The 21817-nt window shown below is 34.2% G+C and overlaps 2 protein-coding genes across 3 annotated transcripts; both read right to left on the reverse strand.

The window, feature by feature from the left end:
- Window positions 1-1817: 1817 nt before the first annotated feature.
- LOC105322376 (adrenocorticotropic hormone receptor-like) lies at window positions 1818-2828 on the reverse strand. Its single transcript, XM_011421048.4, has one exon. The coding sequence runs from the start codon at window positions 2826-2828 to the stop codon at window positions 1818-1820; it is 1011 nt and encodes a 336-aa protein (XP_011419350.3).
- A 5268-nt stretch (window positions 2829-8096) lies between these two features.
- On the reverse strand, window positions 8097-21783 carry LOC105322373 (ATR-interacting protein). 2 transcript variants are annotated; one of them, XM_034450024.2, is made up of 16 exons: window positions 21660-21783; window positions 20502-20671; window positions 19890-20016; window positions 19254-19581; window positions 18752-18921; window positions 17351-17804; window positions 17173-17253; window positions 16706-16892; window positions 15919-16471; window positions 15282-15449; window positions 15015-15097; window positions 12745-12887; window positions 12393-12484; window positions 11275-11355; window positions 9136-9361; window positions 8097-9025 (listed from the first exon to the last, which is right to left on the reverse strand). In XM_034450024.2, the coding sequence occupies exons 2-16, from the start codon at window positions 20597-20599 to the stop codon at window positions 8940-8942; spliced, it is 2877 nt and encodes a 958-aa protein (XP_034305915.2). In that variant the 5' UTR covers window positions 20600-20671; window positions 21660-21783; the 3' UTR covers window positions 8097-8939. The 2 variants fall into 2 exon arrangements, with proteins under 2 accessions (XP_034305915.2, XP_019920454.3); XM_020064895.3 differs by having other exon boundaries at window positions 20563-20671; window positions 21660-21712.
- Window positions 21784-21817: the final 34 nt, after the last annotated feature.

The raw sequence follows: 21817 nt of genomic DNA on the forward strand, positions 1-21817 counted from the left end.
AGTTTTATTTTTTTTTAAATGTTGGAAGACATACGAGTACTGTTGTTCAGGTGGGCCATATGCCCTATGGGCCTATGTACTATGAAAGTTGGGGGGGGGGGGGTTAATAGAAAATTCTTTACAAACACAAAAATCAAACCACAAACCAAAAATAATAATAAGACAGAAAACAAAAAAGGGAAATTTGCCAATCTTGAAAATCCTCAACTTCTTCTGTGAAAAAAGATTATGGGGAGGGGCCTGCTTACACCCCCACACCCCCCCCCCCCAAAAAAAAGTAGGGGGGGGGGGGCAACTCCAACGTACCATAGTCCAATTTCTGTCTGTAACTGAATAATGTTAGCTGTGAAAAATATTATGTGGAGTCCCGCCGACACCCCCACTGATGTTGCGTGCATGTAACTTGCAGATGAATCGACTTTCCTGCTATTTTCTAATCTATTGTTAACATTTATTTACAGGACAGATAAGCTTATATATAAAGAGTTCAGAGTTCAGAGAGAGAGAGAGAGAGAGAGAGAGAGAGAGAGAGAGAGAGAGAGAGAGAGAGAGAGAGCATTAATGTTTTTGGTCAGAAACGGCGAATCACGCTCACTGCACAAATTTAGCCTGAAATGAATGTGCATCGTTTATGAGTTCTCTAAACCGATCACTGTTGGTATCCCTAAGTTATCGACAGTGATCAGTCAGCAGGAGATATCAGTAAGATGTATGGGGGTAAAAAACAACCAACTGGATGTACGTAACGGCCGACTATACAAGTTATTGACCAAGATCAAACCGCGGGAGATCGACCTTTAGTTTCTTCTCTCCGAGAGACCGACGTCAGACAGATATAGAAAGCCATCAGAGCATTTACTAACATTTATCAGTAATTGGGGAAAAAATCTCTCAAATTTATTCAATTAGACGTCTCTCACTTGAAAGATACAAGTATATCTTTAAATTAAAAACAGTATAATCCGTTTTATAAACAGTTAAAAATAAAATTCAAACATGTAGAATAATATGAATGATACATGTACAGGCTTACTTTCGCCCCCTTGGTTTTTTTTTCGAGCTACACTTTGAAACGGTTTATCGCGTTTATTAACGAGCTCCAATCCTCATTAATGTTCGATAACTATAATATCCGGGATTTTTTATTCGTACAATATATCTTCTTTTTATATAGACAACTTTAATTAGTTTTGTAGTGTTAATTAATATTACATGCAGTTTTTCAACGAACTGCTTAGCTTAGTGGTTTCACGGAGAAATATTACACACTGGGAAAGGGGTTCGATCTTCCGATGCATCCGTAAAACCGCGCTTTTTTTCCAATCTCAACTTGTATTTTTATTTCGTTATATCAAGCGTGGGCAAAGTTGTAATACATGTACCTTCGTAAAATGCATGGATACCATCAGTAAATATCTTTTTATTTCATTTCATTAAAAAAAAGTTTGAAGTATAAATAACATATTCTAATGTTGAAAAAAAAAACCGTCTTAAATTTGCCCAGACTTCGGCTCTTTCCCAATACGTCATTACCTAAATTTATGGTCATATTCGATTGTTCAGAGACATTTCTTTCTGCATTTTACCTTTTGGAAAAAACTCTCTTAATTAAACTTAAGACAATTGTCACAAAGTTTCTATGAATTTTTGTTTATTCTTAAATATAAGCAAATACGCGTCTTGCGACGATTCTAATGAACATGTTCTTCAATATTATCCAATGCATATCAAGAACAAGAAAATTGTTAGCAACATGGTAACTTTATTTCAGACATATTCTTTAACATAACGATGGAACAGTAATGATGCTCATTCTATCATAAAGGTCTGGTGTCATAGAGTGCCCGGACGTCTGTGTTATTACTCATCACGGGGTTCTCCAGAAAAGAGACAACAAAACGTTTCTTCAGATTCTGATATTTTTCTCTCTGAGATTTACAGGCGAAGCAGACGATGGACAGGAAGGTGTATCTGCATTCAGTGAACCGTAACACGAAGAGGAAAGGATTGAGGAAAGCATTCAGGAGAATCAAACACCCAGCGAGGCTTTGCCAAGAGACCAGCGTCCTGGCCAGATTATTGTTAAAGACAACGATCGTATTCAAAACAATTAATGGGATATACAGAAGCATGAAGCTGACGGTGATGGCTGACAGCTTGAACAGGACCCGGGTCTGGGTTCTGTAAAGGTACCAGTTCCTCAGGTTATCACTGGGGTGAACAGCTTTAGAGAGTTTGGAGATTTTCATAAACATCAGCATGTAGAGGAACACATTCGAAACAAGCAGGAAACAGAAGACCATGGTCACCGTGGCTAGCCCTGCCCTACCCGTCATGATGTAAGAGGCACACACCGCCGTCCGCGCCGAGCCGTAGATTTTGAATCCATCAATAAAGTTAACGGCCGACAGAAACACCCCCGCTACCCACAGGAGTAGAACGGCGGCGAAAGAAAACTTTTTCTCCTGTAAAACGATAGTCTGGTAACGAAAGGGGTAGAAAATGGCGACGAAGCGATCCACCAGCAGGCCCGTGATGGTCGTGAAGGAAACGACGACCCCGATACAGTACAGGTACATCAGGGGCCGACACAGGTACTCGGGGAGCACCGGGCTCAGGAAGGAGTCCAGGAGGATCGCTACCCCAGTCAGCAGGTCCGTCAACGCCAGGTTCATCGTCATCACTTTGATCTGAAAGTTCATTTTTATGCTTTGCGCCAGAATACGTAAAGCCAGCAGATTAAATAGAATGATGACCGTCCCTAGCAAAAAAGGCAACATGTTCTGCTGAAGAACGAATATTCGCTGATCCGTGGAGTTCTGTGCCATGTTCCTTCTTCTGCTCCGTGATCGTATGATATGTGATCTACACAAATCGAGGCTTTATATATATGTATGCATGAGAAAAGCGATAATTTATATAACCATAATTAAGATGACCAAGTATGATACATAACAGTATGTTTAGAATAACCTAGATGTTCTGAAGTATTAAAAGTGTAAATCATCTCTCGTGAAAAACAGAACTCTTGTTGTTCAATGGAAAAAGTCTAGAAAAGGGTTTTCATTCGTCAGATGCTGTTTTGTTTTCAGCATACCACACTAATGAAAAATGTCTTTAAAAATATTAAAAAATCCAATCGCATTGAGAATAACAAAGGGTACATCTGGTCCATTTTCAAGATTAAACATATTTAATCACAGATTCATTACAAAGCTCACCGACACGAGGCATCACCTTTATGAGGCATCACCCTTATGAGACCACCTTTATCATTTAATATGACAATCATAGCTAATAATCTTGGATATTCATGAATACTGTTTTGACACAATATTGTATATCATGTGTTAACCATTTCTTCGTTTCATACAGTATTATAAGATACAATATTTATCAATGCAATAATAAAAAATCCAATATTGCATCCCATCATATTTACAATATATATCTTAATAATACAATATAATACTATAATTTAAAAAAAATAATGATGCAATACGATATTGTAACATATAATATGACATTAATTGTGTTATACATAATTTTATTTAATCACATACTGTAATTCAATATCATACTATCTAATATAAATTTAATATAGTATTATATATGATACTATATAATATCATATTATACATCACAATATTGTAACATATGATATTATAGTGTATAATATAGCATGATATTGTATTGTAAAAAATATCATATACGATACATAATATGATATTGTATCAAATTATACAATAATTCAATAAAACATTGGATCATATAATATGATACATCATTTGATATAGTAATACATCAAATAATACAATATTATATTATACAATATATAATACAATATCATATGATATAATGATATATATTACAATATCATAAAACACAAATTCATTTGAAATAATAACATATTATATAAACCAATATCAAATCATACAGTATCATACAATTATTGCTGTTTTTGAGGTCAAAACAAAGATTGAGCTACCCAAGAAGTACAATAACAATATTCACAAAGCCGGAGGCGAGGTGAATATTGTACTTCGAGGGTAGCTAAATCATCGTATTGATAGAAAAAACATCAATAATTAATTTATCATATGATTCAACGACGTATTAATACAGACACATATTTAATTGAGTGTTATCAGCAACCTTTTAGCTCGAAGCCATAGCCGAACAAACTGAGAATTGTGACGTTTCATTGGTCGATCTATTTTAAGTCCATTGTATAAAAAATCAACTGTTATATTGACCTCCTAGGTCATGTGCAGGTGAATATAATGTTCTGTTTTTTCGAGATAGTTGGATATGAGCCAATCAGAGAGCTTGGAATAAATCATTCATATAATAAATAAATTTACAATATCTTATATTTCAATATTATATGAAACAATATCATTTTATAAAAAAATAAATTATAATAATACAATATCATATTATACAATGTTGTATAACAATATACAATACTAAATATAACAATAATTATCATAATACAATATCATATCATTATGTACACAAAAATTGATACGATATCATATCATATAACTTTTTACAATATAATGTATGATATTATATTGTATCATAGAAAACAATGGTGTATCATATCATAGAATACTATATCATAGGAATCATGTTACATCATTTAAGAACAAACACATCTATAGAGCAGGTTTGAGTGAGGTAGGAGTTTTTTTTAGCATCCTTGATAATGGAAATCAGGCTCTGCATCTGAAGCTACCTCAATTCATTTATATTATAGTTAAATCAATTATGCAAGCTATTGTCTATAAAACATGTGACCTGTTCCAATAAACAAAACCTCATCCAGCACCCGAAACTTAAGGCTCAGATTCAGCATTCAAGCCTGTCAGGAACATCAGTATCATAAGACATATCATCCATGCAAGTTTGGTGAAGTTGGGACCAGTTTTAACTAAGATATAATCATCAGAGGGCACCTGCTCCAAAAACTTTAACCAGCTCTAAAAACCTAAACCTCTTCCAGCATCCGAAACTTATGGCTCAGATTCAGCATTCAAGCCTGTCAGGTGAATCAGTATCATAAGACGCATCATACATGCAAGTTTGGTAAAGTTGGGACTAGTTTTAACTAAGATATAATCATCAGAGGGCACCTGCTCCAAAAACTTTAACCAGCTCTAAAAACCTTAAACTCCTCCAGCATCCGAAACTTATGGCTCAGATTCAGCATTCATTCTTGTCAGGTACATCAGTATTATAAGATGCACTATCCATGCACATTTGGTGAAGTTAGGACCAGTAGTAACTTAGAAATTGCTATCAAAGGGCACCCGCACCAAAAACTTTAACCTGCTCCAAAAACCTTTACCTCCTCCAGCATCTGAAATTCATGGTCCAGATTCAGCATACAAGTCTTTTAAGTCCATAAGAAGATATCTGTGAGCCAATGCTCACTAGTGATACCCCCGCTCTGATGTGAATATGCAAAATAAGCAAAGTCGACATTCAACAGAAAGCTGGCATCCGATTGGTACAGAAATATATTCCACAATATAGCATGTCTAAACAAATAGTGTGTTAAAATTTCAAGCATCTGCGATAAATAGCTGCTGAGAAATCTTTGAGGAAAATTTGTTTGAAAATTTTGGCTAAAATAAACAAAGTACTCATTTAACAGGAAGTTGACGTCCGATTTGTACAAAAATATATCCCACGATATGGCATGCCTTAACAAACACTGCGTAAGAATTTCAAGCATCTGCGATAAATAGCTGCTGAGAAATCTTTGACAAAAATTTGTTTGAAAATTTTGGCTAAAAATAAACAAAGTCATCATTTAACAGGAAGTTGACCTCCGATTAATACAAAAATATATCCCACGATATGGCATGCCAAAACAAATACATGTAGTGTGTTAAAATTTCAAGCATCTGCGATAAATAGTTGCTGAGAAATCTTTGACGGAAATTTGTTTGAAAATTTTGGCTAAAAATAAACAAAGTCGTCATTTAACAGGAAGTTGACGTCCGATTGGTACAAAAATATATCCCACGATATAGCATGCCTATACAAATACTGTGTAAAAGTTTCAAGCATCTGGGATAAACAGTTGCTGAGAATTCTTTGACAAAAATTTGTTTGAAAATTTTTGCTAAAAATAAACAAAGTCGTCATTTAACAGGAAGTTGACATCTGATTGGTACAAAATTATATCCCACGATATGGCATGCCTATACAAATACTGTGTAAAAGTTTCAAGCATCTGGGATAGACAGTTGCTGAGAATTCTTTGACAAAAATTTGTTTGAAAATTTTTGCTAAAAATAAACAAAGTCGTCATTTAACAGGAAGTTGACATCTGATTGGTACAAAATTATATCCCACGATATGGCATGCCTATACAAATATTGTGTAAAAATTTCAAGCATCTGCGATAAATAGTTGCTGAGATAAATGCGACAGAATTTTTTTGGTTAAAAAATAAGCAAAGTCGTCATTTAACAGGAAGTTGACGTCCGATTGGTACAAAAATGTATCCCACGATATGGCATGCCTTAACAAACACTGTGTAAAAATTTCAAGCATCTGCGATAAATAGTTGCCGAGATAAATGCGACAGAAATTTTTGTTATGGACGGACAGACAGACAGACACACAAGGGTAAAACAGTATACCCCCGCTCCAAAGGAGCGGGGGTATAATAAATAGGTCAAGATGCATCATTCATGCAAGTTTGGTGAGGAGTATGAACAATGGAAGATTGACAACGACCCAGAGAACCAGGCCAACGCTGGGGGTATACTTCGTCTTGGTGAACTAAAAATAAGACACAATCGCAACCTTCTCAGTATTCTAATATCAAGAAGAAGAAAAAACCCACTCCACTTCTAGCATAGAATATGAAGATAAAGATAAAACAAATCTAAGATACGACCCGTCTTTGTACACTTTTCAAGCATGAGACGCCGAGTCCAAAGAATACGACTGTGAATAACACAAATGAGCATGTCGCATGTGCACTTTAAGATCACCATCTTTGTTATTCGTTCTACTCCTGAAGGGACGTTTTTTTTCACAGGTACGAAGCCTCCACCTCATCCCTTTTATTTGGCCAATCACACATTTTCCCTATTTCAATATATATAAAAGAGGCAACTTATACATGAACTACGGTAGTCCCTCTACTTTCTGCCACAATGTAAAATTTGATGCGCTCATATTACAAATGTGTGCCAAACTTCCTCGCTTCAGAAACAAGCAACATCCTCGAGTCGGGAACATTTTTTTTTTGTACCAAGTGAGCCTTCATTCTTTTTATCACAGAATTTGGGAATGTGAATGAGAAGACTAATTTTATTATGTTAGAGCAACAGGTGTTCTACTTTTTCTAAAATAGCTGCATATAATAAGTCTGAAATCCAGCATTAGAGAGGTTGAGATTTCAAACGTGTACGGGTACGTATACGTGAACTAGGGGAATCACCTAAATTCTTAGCGTATTACGTCATCAGTTTTTTGTGACGAAATGGTTTCTACACGTTCTCGAAACTTGTAGAGAGGTTGAGATTCTAAACGTGTACGGGTACGTGTGTTAAAACTACACGTACACGTACACGTTTCTGTAATTTATCAGTTGAGATTTCTTAACTTGTAGGATATAAATGTGTACGTAAATCGACGCAGTTTTGTGACATGAATTTATTTAGTTAATTCCAAATAAATGGTAAATTTCTTATCAATTTCCATGCAAATGAAGCTTAAAAATCTATATAATGTATCACAAGAATACATTCACCAATCAAAAAGATTTTATTTGTTGTAAAAAGCTACACGTTTGTACTTACGTGTAGACGACACTCTACAAGTTTAGAGAACGTGTAGAAACCATGTCGTCACAAAAACTGATGACGTAATTCGCGCAGAATTTAGGTGGTTCCCCTAGTTCACGTACACGTACCCGTAAACGTTTGAAATCTCAACCTCTCTAGTGTCGTCTACACGTAAGTACAAACGTGTAGCTTTTTACAACAAATAAATTCTTATTGATGAGTTAATGTATTCTTGTGATACATTATATAGATTTTTAAACTTTATTTGCATGAAAATTGATAAGAAATTCCCCATTTATTTGGAATTAACTGAATAAATTCATGTCACAAATCTGCGTTGATTTACGTACACATTTATATCCTACAAGTTAAGAAATCTCAACTGATAAATTACAAAAATGTGTACATGTAGTTTTAACACACGTACGTGTACACGTTTTAAATCTCAACCTATTATATTTAAACAAACCTGATAAAAAAAAAATCAGTGTAAATGGGTGTACTTAAAATAAAATTCATTTTATGGATTGTATTCCAAATAAGAACAGTACATATAGTATCTTTTCACATATAATTTCTTTTAAAATTTGTGTTCATATCTATATAAAAATTGCCAAGGTATATATTTTACTAAAAATGTTAAAATTAAAAATGTTAAAAAGTTGTTAATGAATAATGACTGACAACCCTTTATTACAAAGACCTATAATAAAGGTCAATCAAGCCGAGAACTGATCAAACTCTAGCACTTCCTTATTCCAGGTATTTATTTCAACAAACAGTTCCATATACTTCAACAAAACAAAATAATCCTACTTTGTCATTCATAACTGACACAAATCATTTTTTTTTTACAAAACAGGATATAGATACACAAGTTTGATTAAAACACCAGCTACACATATAAAGAGAAGACTGATTTGATCAAAATTCTGAGGAAATTAAATTAATGTACAGAGAAAATTAAACATTAGTGTTCTAGTTTTCTGTCAGAATTGTATATTTTGTCCATGGGTCCATCTCCCACTAGAATAGTGTATTAACAAGTTATGATATGTGTAATCAATAATTTAATTGTTCAACTGTTTTTAAATTACTGATGGCATTAACTAACACTGGCCACTATCAGCTGATCTCCATTTCCTCCTCGTCTTCTTGTGAGGAGTCCGAGTCTTCTCTTCCCAAGTACCACAACTCAGTAACAGCATTTCCTAAAATATAACAGACCAATGAAAAATAAAGCAAACTAAAAAATCTACATCAAAATCATCAGACATTTGATTAAACAATTCATTAAAAGGTGACAGAACTGGGCACTTGCTTTCGTTTTCGTATGCTGCTGGCTTAAAGAGTGCATTGAGTCCAAAGATGAGCTCTGTGTACTGGTGCTGTACCATATACTGCCGCTCCTCAAACTGACCGTCTACCTGACTCAGGTTGTGAAGAAACAAGGCCCCTCTCTGGAGAACCCTTCGTGCTTCTGTAGATTGATTTGTTTGGTAGCACAACAATATTTTGTGGAGGAGAAGCACAACTGATTTCTGCAGCTGAAATAAAAAGAGAAAATTCAGTGCCAGTGATATCTAACCTGTTGACAATGTTACAGTGATTTTTCACCTGTTGACAATGTAACTGTGATATCTCAACTGTTGACAATGTTACAGTGATATCTCACCTGTTGACAATGTTACAGTGATATCTCAACTGTTGACAATGTTACAGTGATTTGTCACCTGTTGACAATGTTACAGTGATTTGTCACCTGTTGACAATGTTACTGTGATATCTCACCTGTTGACAATGTTACAGTGATTTGTCACCTGTTGACAATGTTACAGTGATTTTTCACCTGTTGACAATGTTACAGTGATATCTCACCTGTTGACAATGTTACAGTGATTTTTCACCTATCAAGAGTGTTGCAGTGATATCTCACCTGTTGATAATGTTAGTGATATCTCACCTGTTGATAATGTTAGTGATATCTCACCTGTCAACAATGTTGCAGTGATACCTCACCTGTCAACAATGTTACCATTACAGTTATTAACATCCCACAATTTTACAATAACATAACTTTTAAAATTGTTACAATGGTATCTAATTTTTTACCAATGTAACAATGATATAGAACCTGTCTACTAAGTTACAGTAATATCTAACAATGTTACAGTAACATTAAACCATGTGACAAAGGTTTAAAAATCATTAGATGCAAAAAAATTATTTTTAAACATTATAGAATTATATAAACATATCTATCCTGCCAAAATGTTAAAAGTGGTTTAAAACCTGTATTGTGTGTTAAATTCTGCTACATTGGTTTTTTATCAGTGTCACAGTGATATTGATATTGTGTGTTATATTTTTAAGGTATATCTAACAATCTAATGCTTTCTAAAGTAATATTTAACCTGTGAGTTATATTCTGTTTCAGTGTTATCTACTGTGAATGTGTCACATTTTATTACACCGATATCTAACCTGTGTGTTACATTCTGTATCAGTCACATCTCACCTATGTGTTACATTCTGTTACAGTGATATCTATCCATATCAAACATGGGCGTTACGTTCTGTTACAGTGATATCTATCTAGTGTATTACACTTTATTCAGTGATATCTCACCTGTGTGTTACATTCTGTTACAGTGATATATCACCTGTGTTACATTCTGTTACAGTAATACATGTATCTAACCTTTGTATTACAGTTACAGTGATATCTCACCTGTGTGTTAGATTCTGTTACAGTGATATCTAACCTGTGTATTACACTGTTACAGTAATATTTCACTTGTTTGTAAAATTCTGTTGCAGTAATATCTAACCTTTGTATTACAGTTACAGTGATATCTCACCTGTGTGTTACATTCTGTTACAGTGATATCTAACCTGTGTATTACACTGTTACAGTAATATTTCACTTGTTTGTAAAATTCTGTTGCAGTAATATCTTACCTTTGTATTACAGTTACAGTGATATCTTGCATGTGTGTTACATTCTGTTACAGTGATATCTAACCTGTGTATTACACTGTTACAGTAATATTTCACTTGTTTGTAAAATTCTGTTGTAGTAATATCTTACCTTTGTATTACAGTTACAGTGATATCTCACATGTGTGTTAGAGTCTGTTACAGTGATATCTAACCGTGTATTATACTCCGTTACAGTGATATCTAACCTGTGTATTATACTCTGTTACTGTGATATCTAACCTGTGTATTATACTCCGTTACTGTGATATCTCACCTGTGTGTTAGAGTCTGTTACAGTGATATTTAACCTGTGTATTATACTCCGTTACAGTGATATCTAACCTGTGTATTATACTCTGTTACTGTGATATCTAACCTGTGTATTATACTCCGTTACTGTGATATCTCACCTGTGTGTTAGAGTCTGTTACAGTGATATCTAACCTGTGTATTACACTCCGTTACTGTGATATCTCACCTGTGTGTTACATTCTGTGTCAAGCAGAACAGAAGATCCCAGTTTACTATTGCTTGGTACATTGGATAAACATGTCAGAGCCTACAATGAAAAGCAGTAGCATTAGGAAAACATCTCCCAATATCTTCCTAGTACAATCTTTCATTGACTGTTTTACCCAAACTGACAACTCATTCAAGGTGTAAGTATAATTATAATCAATTAAAATTGGTTTGTAAAAAATAAAATGTTAATTGTGCTGGCCCATCAGCCTTGATGGTCACCCCTGAGGTTTACATGACCCATAGAGAACAAAGGTTTACAAATTGACTGCTCTATAAAATAATACATTTCTATAAATACAACACCATTTCCACCATTTGGAATATTGGCTATAGTCTAGGGTCACAGAAATAAATGGAAATGGTGCTGGTTTTATGATGAGACATTCAAGGGGGATTTATCAACAGTTTTAGTTTTAAAGAAAAAGATGATGTGCAATGAATTTATAGGAAAAAAATCTTAATGTGAAAAAAAAGATGTGTACCGCTATGCACTCATGTGTAAAATCCAATAACTCTTCATTCTTTTAAACAGTTGTTGTTTTAAAGGGGAATGGTCAAGATATTCATCAAAATTTCTTTTTCCGTTTTTAATGTGTACATTGCTTCAGTATGCACCTATGCGATTCTAATCCTCAACTAAAATTAGAGCATCAGTTGTTGCGTTATAAACGAGATACACAGCATAAAATTCTTTATTATGAAACAAATTTCAGGTCATTTTTTTGCTTACACTTTAATGGTGAAAGAAAGTTCCAGGTTTAGACCTAAAATGATTGTGACAAATGCTAACTCATATTTTTTTTTTTAAGACAGGCCCCCTCCTAAATCCATAAAAATAACTGATGAGCCTAAATATCAATGAAACCACCATTATAATAAAAACATAAATATGTATACCATATCAAGATGCCTGCAAAGCATTAACTCAGGTTGTAGAATGTAAAACCATGAGAAGAAGATTTTTAAAGATCAAGGTTGTTAAATCTTAAAAAAAATCAAATTATCAAAACTAGGTACCTACTCATCAGACTGTCAATAAAGAAAGTGTATTGAATAATGGAGTGTATTATTTACATTTGCAGCGAAGTCTACAAAGACCTCCTCTGGAAACACAGATGTGGAAGATGTTGAACACAGCTGGTAAAGGGACAGAAACACACAGTGATCTGTAATAGAACCAGAACTCAAGTTTCACGCTTGTTTCCCACTTTCATTTCATCACAAACGTATATTTATTTTAAAGTATGAAAATTTACAGCAGTTCAATTTGTGGCATATGGTAGGTGATAAAAGCAAATATAAAACTGTAACAAAACTGAAAATTTGTATATGTAGGGGTTTGAAAAATTGAACTTTTCATTTTATAGAAAATGAGTTTTATTAAATATTTTCATATATTAGACATTTTTTGGCTTGCGAGGATTACCTGGGCAGCAGCAGGCTGAGGACACAGCTCTGTGGTGCTTGGTCAGTGAACTCATGACTTGTACAGCGGTCAAGACGAGCCGGGGGGTTGAGGTACACCGCAGACAGCTGGATAATACCCCCTTACTCAGGACCGGGAGGAGTCTGAAACCACACATATCTCATTTGGCAGACATCAATAATGACATGACAGGCAATAGAATTTTTTACTTATACAAACTTCATTGGTTCATCACACATCCCTCACTCCACCAAGTACAGTAAATTTTCAATGTGACAAAAAACCTGGGCTTCTTATTAAAAAGGATTTGTTAAGTTTTTTTTGAGAATGGTTTACACAATCTTTGTCCACAAAAAATATGGACTATTTAATTCCCTTTTGCTGTATAATGTTGTAAACTTTCGACCATTTACATAGTTTACATAATCAAATAAATGTACTTGTTTATATAAATGTACTTCAGTCACATATTAATCTTTAGATTCTCATCCCCGCCTGTTCCTCTGTAAGTGCCCCCTCCCTCTAATGTATTTTATTTCATTTTTTAAAAATTGTGCAAAAAAAATTAGTGAAAACAATTGGGTTGGTAAATAAATAATTCAGAACATTTTAACAGCTGCTTAACATGTGGATCATCGTTTGATTCCAGTCATGCTTGTTATCGTAAGGATACTAATGTCTTCATTCATTTACAGTTAAGTTGAAATAATTTAATTTTGGTTGTAACGCGCGTTCTGATTGGCTAAAAAATTATTTTATACCGTATAAAGAATGTTGCCTACGTCATAGTGAGACTAACGTCAAAAAAATATCAATACGCCTGACGTTACGTTTGAATTTTGTACAATTTTACGTCATTTTAAAGGTCAAATGACCGTATTTATCTACAATGAAGAGTAAAAAAATTAAATTATAAGCAATGAATTCAATATTTATTTGTTTTATACGATATAAAATGGTTTGTGATTAACAGTATTGTGTTTTTGTAGTTTACATTGTGGCATCTTTATGTTATATTTTGTACTTTGTCATTTATTATATTATTTAATAAATGACCATTCTTATTACTTAATCAATGTCTTGAGTTGTATTGTGTCAAACCGAGCACCACCATATCAGTTATCCATAAATAAAATGGTTTGAAACAGTTTACGCTTTTTTATAAACCGCTTCGCGGTTTATAAAGCGTAAACTGCCCCAAACCATTTTATATCGTATAAAACAAATAAATATTGAATTCATTCCTTAAATAAAATGGAAATAAATGATTACATATTGGGTTTTTTTTACTCATATTAGCATTAACAATTTAAAAAAGATAGAGCAGTTGTTATTTCTAGAATATGAATGATGAAAAAGATATTTTTAAAATGATATAATTTAATTCTGGTTGTAACGCACTTTCTGATTGGCTAAAGAATTATTTTATTTTGTATAAAGAATGTTGCCTACGTCATAGTAAGACTAACGTCAAAAATGTATTAATCCGCCTGACGTTTCGTTTGAATTTTGTACAATTTGATGTCATTTTAAAGGTCAAAGACTGTTTTTATCTACAATTAATAGCAAAAAATTAAATTATAAGCAATGAATGCAATATTTATTAGTTTTATACGATATAAAATGGTTTGGGGCAGTTTACGCTTTTTTATAAACCGCTTTGCGGTTTATAAAGCGTAAACTGCCCCAAACCATTTTATATCGTATAAAACTAAAAAATATTGCATTCATTCCTTAAAAAAAATAAAATCCGCCCACCCACCCAATATTTTTTTGCAAATCAGGAGGAGAATCTAAATATCAAAATGTGGCTTTCCATTAATTTATATACTATTATTTACTAATCAGTTTTGCCGTCTAAACACAAATACTTGTACTCAATAAAAATTTGATTCTTTATGTTTTACAAAATTTCAAGGCCAAAACCATGGTCAGCAAAGCTTTAACTACCGGTATTCTATCAAAATATCACAAATACACACAAAAACCGGTTTAATGTCAGCTAGCACAGAAAGGCAAGGATGATGAAGTCAAAGAGCCATTACTCTATCAGTAAATGTTTAAAAAATCAAAATACAAAATTAACGGATAACTGCAGGGTATAATTATTATTTTGAAGTAGATGGAGCATAAAGATTCTACTTTTTCATTTTACTCTATTTATTATAGAACTTTGAAACAGGTTAAATATCTCCTAGATAATTTATCAGATAAACAAATGATAAGATTTTAAGATTTGTTGAAATTCTTCAGAGAAAAAAAAGCCTTACTGAGTAATCTGAGTCTCTTTACAATTTTCTGCAAGTACTTTGATGATGCTCAGTGCTCTGTGAACAACCCATTCATTGAATTTCTAAAATAAAAATGACAGAAATACCTACATGTGTACGATGTATAAAAGATGTATAATAGAAGTGTATAATAGATAACTGATCATGACATGACTTTTTATCATCTCTTCCACTTCTATTTGTCGTATGATTTCACATGATAAGTTTTTGCAGGTAGTACATTAACTGTAACAACTGGTTACAAACTTTTGGTCCCTCCCCCTCACTGCTTGCTCTGCCAGGGTTGGCCAGTCGGAGGATTTTGCTGAGCAGGTGACAGTCTATCAGACTCTGTCGCACACTGTCCATGCTGCCATGGCTACTGGTAGTGGAGTTCAAGGAGGACGAGGGATTATCCGCATCCATCTCATCCACCTACAGAAAACAACAACTCAAAAAACATCCATCTCATCCATCTAAAGAAAACACCAATTCAAAAAACATCCATCTCATCCACCTAAAGAAAACAACTTGACAAACACCAATCGCATCCACCTATAGAAAACAACAATTTGACAAACATCCATCTCATCTCATACGTCATGTCTGATTTAATCATGTTTATTTATTCCTATGGACCAATTCTATTATACCTGTTTAAGTTGCTTTTTAAAAAAAAATACAAAAACAAATTATGACTCAAAATGATATATATGCATGCATTTGAATCTCTTAAACATAAGGACTGATAAGGCCTATAAAAATGGTAACCCAGAGTAAACTGACAAAACAAAATGTATTCTTTGAATTTTGAAATTGAATATACTGGTACTAAATGTCTATGCATTTACAAATTTATATCACATCCCTCAACTGGTCTTTGTTAATGTTGTAACATTATTACCTTCTCAAAGCTGGAGACACTAGAGTCTGAGAGCACGTCATCGGAGGCGAGCAGAATGTCCCGCACAGCCTCGCAGTAGAGAACCAGTTTATATAAAACATGGAGAGCACACAGAGCTAATGACTCCAGATTATTGGCGTACGCTGCTCCATCCCGTAACAGAACATTCAGGGAACTGGTCAGAGAATCCATGGAACTATCCCCAGAGCTGGATGGTCCAAATGAGGAGGACGAGGAGCTCTGAGGACTGAGGAGTGTCTGTCCTCTTTCTACGTAACAGTTCATCATCTCAATGTAATGAGATAGGTAGTCATTTACTAAGGGTAAAAAAAACAGGCCGTTATGGCTCACTGAGGTCTCATGAGTTTGTAACAAGCTTGTTGATTGGTCACTAAAGGTGCAGGTGTGGGATACTTTCACTAAAGAGACCAGAGGTGATTGGTTTGTATCCTTCAGAATACTGTGAAGTCCCTCCATGGCTCGGGCGTAGCTGCTAGTCGACACTATGGGTCTGGGCCTTGGTCTGTCTGCTGTTGATTTTTTGTCTGACATTCTGCAATCATAGACAAAATACTCAAGATGGAGAGAAAATTAACTAATTACCTACCCATTCACTGTCAACATTCATTACATCCATCTCTAAAGAGTCTTTATTTCAAAATACGAATGAAAGAGACGTCAATGCTTTGTGTATAGGAAATTAACAATGCACAACTCAGAAAAAACAATTGGATATACATATGTATTACTAGTAATGTCCCTAAAAAATTAATTTTCTGACACAAACCTTTTTGTTGGAATGGGTGAGAGCATCTTGGAGCTATCCCTGTCAAACAGAAAGGTGTGGAGGTCCATGGACAAAGGGTTACTCTGTAGCAATCCCATCACCCCCTTGTCTGGGCCGCTGCCTGGTCCACATCCATGTACGCTGGTCTCCGATAGCTTGGACAGTAAATGGTTACCACAAATCATGCCTAGATTATAAAGTCACATTTGTATCTCGTAAACAAAGAGCATACAACAATTACACTTATATTAAATCTGTTTTATCAGATTTCTTGGCTATTAAAGTGTCATTTACGTTTCCTAGAAACCAATTCTACCACAAAGTTGCAGACATTTATCAAACTAGGCTAACAGAATCAGTCTATTTTCAGACTATTTGAAATAATTATAGAAAACTCTATACATGTATTTAATTTTTTTTTAAAAAGAAGCCATTTTATTTAATGTGTTCATTTTCTGCTTACTTACCTTTAGAAGGCTCAACTTTCAGTCGAAAATTCCTACTTTTATATGTTTTCTTAGCTTCCTCTGTGATATTAGCACTTGTTGCTGAAATGAAATAATAAATCATATTTCACAAATCATCAGTAAAGAAAGAAATTAAACTAGTTTTGGTTAGTTTGAGATATTAGACTGAACTTATTACCAGCATCTACCATCTGGACCTCCTCTTTTTCACCCTGCTTGGGGGGTGCGAGCTGGGAGCCTTCCTCGGCCAAGAAGGTCCTGGTGCTGGGGAATCCCCCTCGCCTGCCTTTAGGCGACACCACAATCTTCTTCACCACACGGGGACTTTGGTGAGAGGATGATGTCCCTGCCACTTGGGAATCCCCCGCCGCAGTCATGGCCAATTCTAAATCTCGACATTTTTCCCGCATCTTAGCAAGGTCTCTCTCTTGGAACTGCAGCTGTGCGTTTAGACTCTGAATCGTCTGTTTTAGCTGCTTCTCTTTCTGTGACTGCTCCTTCATCTGCTGCTCTGTGAGCTTCATTTTCTGCTGCTTGATAGCACCGAGTTCCGAGTCCTTTTCTGTTAGCTTTTCCCTGAGAATTTTATTCTCGCCTTCTTTTACATACAACTCTTGTTTTATTGATTCCATCTGAAAAACAAAAGAAAGGCCATCAATGTGACAGCAAACTGGATTTTCTTTTGTGTGAACTGTATCCATAATACATTAGTCAACCCTAAAGTTATTACATGTATTGCTGACACTACCTATCCAGAAAATGGAGTACTCTATATATATATTATTTTACAAAAAAAATTACTGTACTACATTCAACAGCTGGTATTTTTTGCGTAAATCATCAAAATTCAAAATGCAAGTAATATGCACATCTCTAAAATTCCATCTTGAAAACTGTAGGAGAGATATCCCTACAACAGGGGTACCCTATATGCAATATTATGCAGAGAAATCACAAAGTTTAACAACTGGTATTTTTCATAAAAATTAACATTACAAATACAAGTAATATGCTAATATGCACATCTCTACTAATATATGTACAATAAATCTGCAAAACAAGAAACTTTCTATCTTGAAAACAGTAGGAGGATTTTCCCTACAATAGGGGTATACCCTTTCGGTAGCCCCCCCCCCCCCCCGGCAATTTTCATCATCTCAATAACCATTTTTTTTTTTTTGAATGGAAAACCATGTATAAAAGGGAGAACAATTCTTAAAAGATGAATTATATGCATAAGAATTTAATTTTATTAGTACAAAATAAAATGTATTGAGGGGATAAATCTTAATGGAATTTATTAATTCAGAAAACTGATTGCATAGAGAAATACTTATACATGTACTTTGATGCATTAAATTAATGCTATAAATTTTTAGATATACATGTACATTATTTGATTAAGTTTTCAAGAAAAATAAATTTTCATAGAGCTCTGATCCTTGCATTTAAAATGACTTATATAAGGAAAATATTTTTTTACTTCCAGTGATATTCACATAAACATTTCATTGGATTTTTCATTGGAAAAACACAAGACCAGAAGTATACAATGTATTTCTGAAGAAGGATATTGTACCTCCTCCTTCTGTGACTGGCACTGTTTCCTGTACGTCTCTAGCTCCTCCCGCATGCCCTCAGAAATAGGACTCTTTATCCCAAGACTCTCTGAGGACATGGAGGAGCTGTTAGTTGAGGACAAGGAGGGTTTCCTTTTTATTGGCTGAAAAGGAATCTCCTCAGATCCAGCTGTACAAATACAAAAAAATTTGGGTGAAATAACACACGTTTGAGCAACTTTTGGACTGTAAATGCAAGGTATCTTAAAATATCCAAGAAAAACTGTGAGAACATCCTCTCGTGGATTCTATTATCTTGCTTTTATCTTTACTTTATAATTGAATCTGTTAAAGAATTGTAACTGAAGTTCAGCAGTTGATTCTAATTACTTGTGCTTTGATACAAAATGAGAGGATCACAGAATAAGTAAAATAAGAAGATTACAGTATGATGTGAAATGCAGGAAGAACATATCTAATGGTCTAAAATTTTCTCTCTAGTTCTGTTTTAACATGATCTACCTGATTTTGAGGAGTTGTCATGTGAAGATAAACTGGTGGACCTTCTACTAATGGACAGGGAACTAGGGTAGGTTGTGTTGCTGGAGTTTTTGGAAGAACTTGAATCAGAGGGTCTAGACAGAGAGATATCTGACACACCGGGACCCACAGGGTGCTTAAATGTGACCCTGCTGGTGGGGGTGGAGGTGTTGTAGGCAGGAGCCGACTGAGCTTTTACACCCTCGCTCCGTGACAGCGGGGTGGTCGAGGGACCAGGATCAGAAACACCCAGGCTCTTCTGTCCTCTAATGGCAGCCCGTGTCATTTCATCCAATTCTGCAATATTTTCCTGTTAGAAAAGTGAAATTTAAAAGATATCTTTCAATTTTAATTTTCTATTCATTTAAAGTTTTAAAAAATACAAATTACAGTTTCTTCTTCACTTCGTCAACTTCAAACTTACTAAAACATACAAGCATAAAAGAAAATTTTTGTGTTCTACACTGTATATTCATGTTGATGTACAAGTCTTTTATATATATATATATATATTTTCTATATACAAGTCTGGATATTAACTGTATGGCAGCTATGTGTACTTAAAGTTACCAAAAAAGATACTTCCAACTGTGTTACAAAGATTCCACAAAAACAGACCTGTGTCAACATAAAGTCATCATCATCATCATCCCATTGCTCTTCTTCCTCTTCCGTCCTTCTCCTCTTTGCTTTTGGAGACTTGATGTTTGCCTCCTGCATGCTTACATTTCTAGACTGTAGAGGTCTGCAATGTTTTAAAACACAAAATTATCAAAAGTTGTGAGCGAGTCTTTTTTTGCTTAGAATTCAAACTAAGTATAAAAAGTCTAACATTATTAACTGATCCTGACAATCAAAACAAATTTATTACCAATAAAAAAAATAATGGTCTTGATGTGAAATCGTTATTAATCTACTGTAAACCAACTATTATTTGTAACACCTTTTTTTTCGCGATTCAACTGAGAATGTTCGTGATGACGAATTTTAAATTGACATTTGCATTTATATGGCATTATGCATTTATATCGCTTTCAATTTGGCGTATTAGCTACAATACAAGTATTAAAATGAAATAAACATATATAGGAATATTTTGGGAAGGGAAAATATAAAAGATGCAAAAGAGAAGAAAAAAAAATATTCAAATCATTTAGGAATATGTTGCTCACTTTTTGCTATGTACATAGAGGAGTGGAAATAAGACATGTTCAGAGAGGTGGGCGTTACCTATATTTGCCAGGCGGAGGACTTTCTTTACTTGCTTCCAAGTTATAAGTAAAGCGCTTGCCTGGTTTGATGCAGGAAAACAGTGGGTTATTGGCCATCACATTTCTTCATAGAGGCACCTCCTGGACACATCATTCAGTCTGATGGAAGATATCAGGATCAAATGGATTCTGTCACAACAAAAATTAATTCATCTTTAGTTAGACAGAATTAGCAGAACTTTTTTCAGTCTTTGCAGGCAATTAAAACAACAGTATAAAATGTAAAAGCCTCTGAGGAAAGGCATTTTCAAAAGTTTGTCCCCATATATTTTATCATTTATGCAGCACATTTAGAGGATTATTAATAAAAATACAAATACCTGGGAGAGAAGTGCAATTGAAATTGATAAAAGAGAAAATATCCTAGATGCATGTATCTTCATTGAAACATCATTTTTCACTTGGAAAAATTCACAAGACCAAAAACCGATTTCTTACGGAGATTTATTATGGAAAATCTTTTCTAGCAGTGTAATGAAACCTGACAAGCTAAAGGGGGCGTTTCAAAGGATAAATCTTGGGAATTTTTCATACTATTGTATGAACCCAGAGGTATTCATAAATATAGAACATTTTTTTAAAATGTACGGCAAAATATCTTGGGACAGACTATATAGTAGACAGTATTCCAGATGTAAATATGGGGTACTGTAAGGGGTTTAAATCCCTTATTTTTACAACCCCCTTCTATCAACACCACCCTCAAACTGTTACTGATGCTTTACAATTCTGTATCTGCATAAAATTTGCAATTTGCAATAAACAGTGAAAATATTGACAAACGTTAGCTGATGTATTCAGAAATTGTTTACCTAATTTCTTTCACTTTCAGAAACTGAAATGGTTATATTGTACCAATTATCAACAGTGAACTTGAGTATCAACTTCATCAGAAAGAATTAAGAGGGTGGTGTAGCTGCGGTGTACTTACTGGTTAAATTCATATAGGCCCTAAATATGTGTACCTTTAGCTGTTTAGGCCTATATGATACAAACAGACAAATGGCAATAATGACATTCTCATAACCTAAAGTCCATAATCTTTAAATCATTATGATGTGAGAGGGGGTAATAAAATAAACATTAGTCTCCATGTAAATCAATATAAATCGCTTACAGTTTCACAAGTGTGTAACTTCTGTTGTTCGGATATTGCCGCCATTTAATTAATTTTCACTAAGTCGTTCATTTTTAACTCGGAGAACAACACATGTCAAGATAAACCTGATTAGAATACCGTATTCATCTTGTCAAAAGCATCCTGAAATAAAAAAA

This window comes from Magallana gigas, chromosome 4, assembly GCF_963853765.1.
Source record: "Magallana gigas chromosome 4, xbMagGiga1.1, whole genome shotgun sequence".
In the NCBI taxonomy this organism is placed as follows: domain Eukaryota; kingdom Metazoa; phylum Mollusca; class Bivalvia; order Ostreida; family Ostreidae; genus Magallana; species Magallana gigas.

Coding starts and splice junctions, on each gene's coding strand:
- LOC105322376 (XM_011421048.4), bottom strand. CDS start 2,828: ATGGCACAGAACTCCACGGATCAGCGAATATTCGTTCTTCAGCAGAAC.
- LOC105322373 (XM_034450024.2), bottom strand. CDS start 20,599: ATGGCCAATAACCCACTGTTTTCCTGCATCAAACCAGGCAAGCGCTTT. Junction 12,485..12,744: donor CTCAGCCTGCTGCTGCCCAG/GTAATCCTCGCA, acceptor GTTCTATTACAG/ATCACTGTGTGTTTCTGTCC. Junction 9,026..9,135: donor AGCAGCATACGAAAACGAAA/GCAAGTGCCCAG, acceptor GTTATATTTTAG/GAAATGCTGTTACTGAGTTG.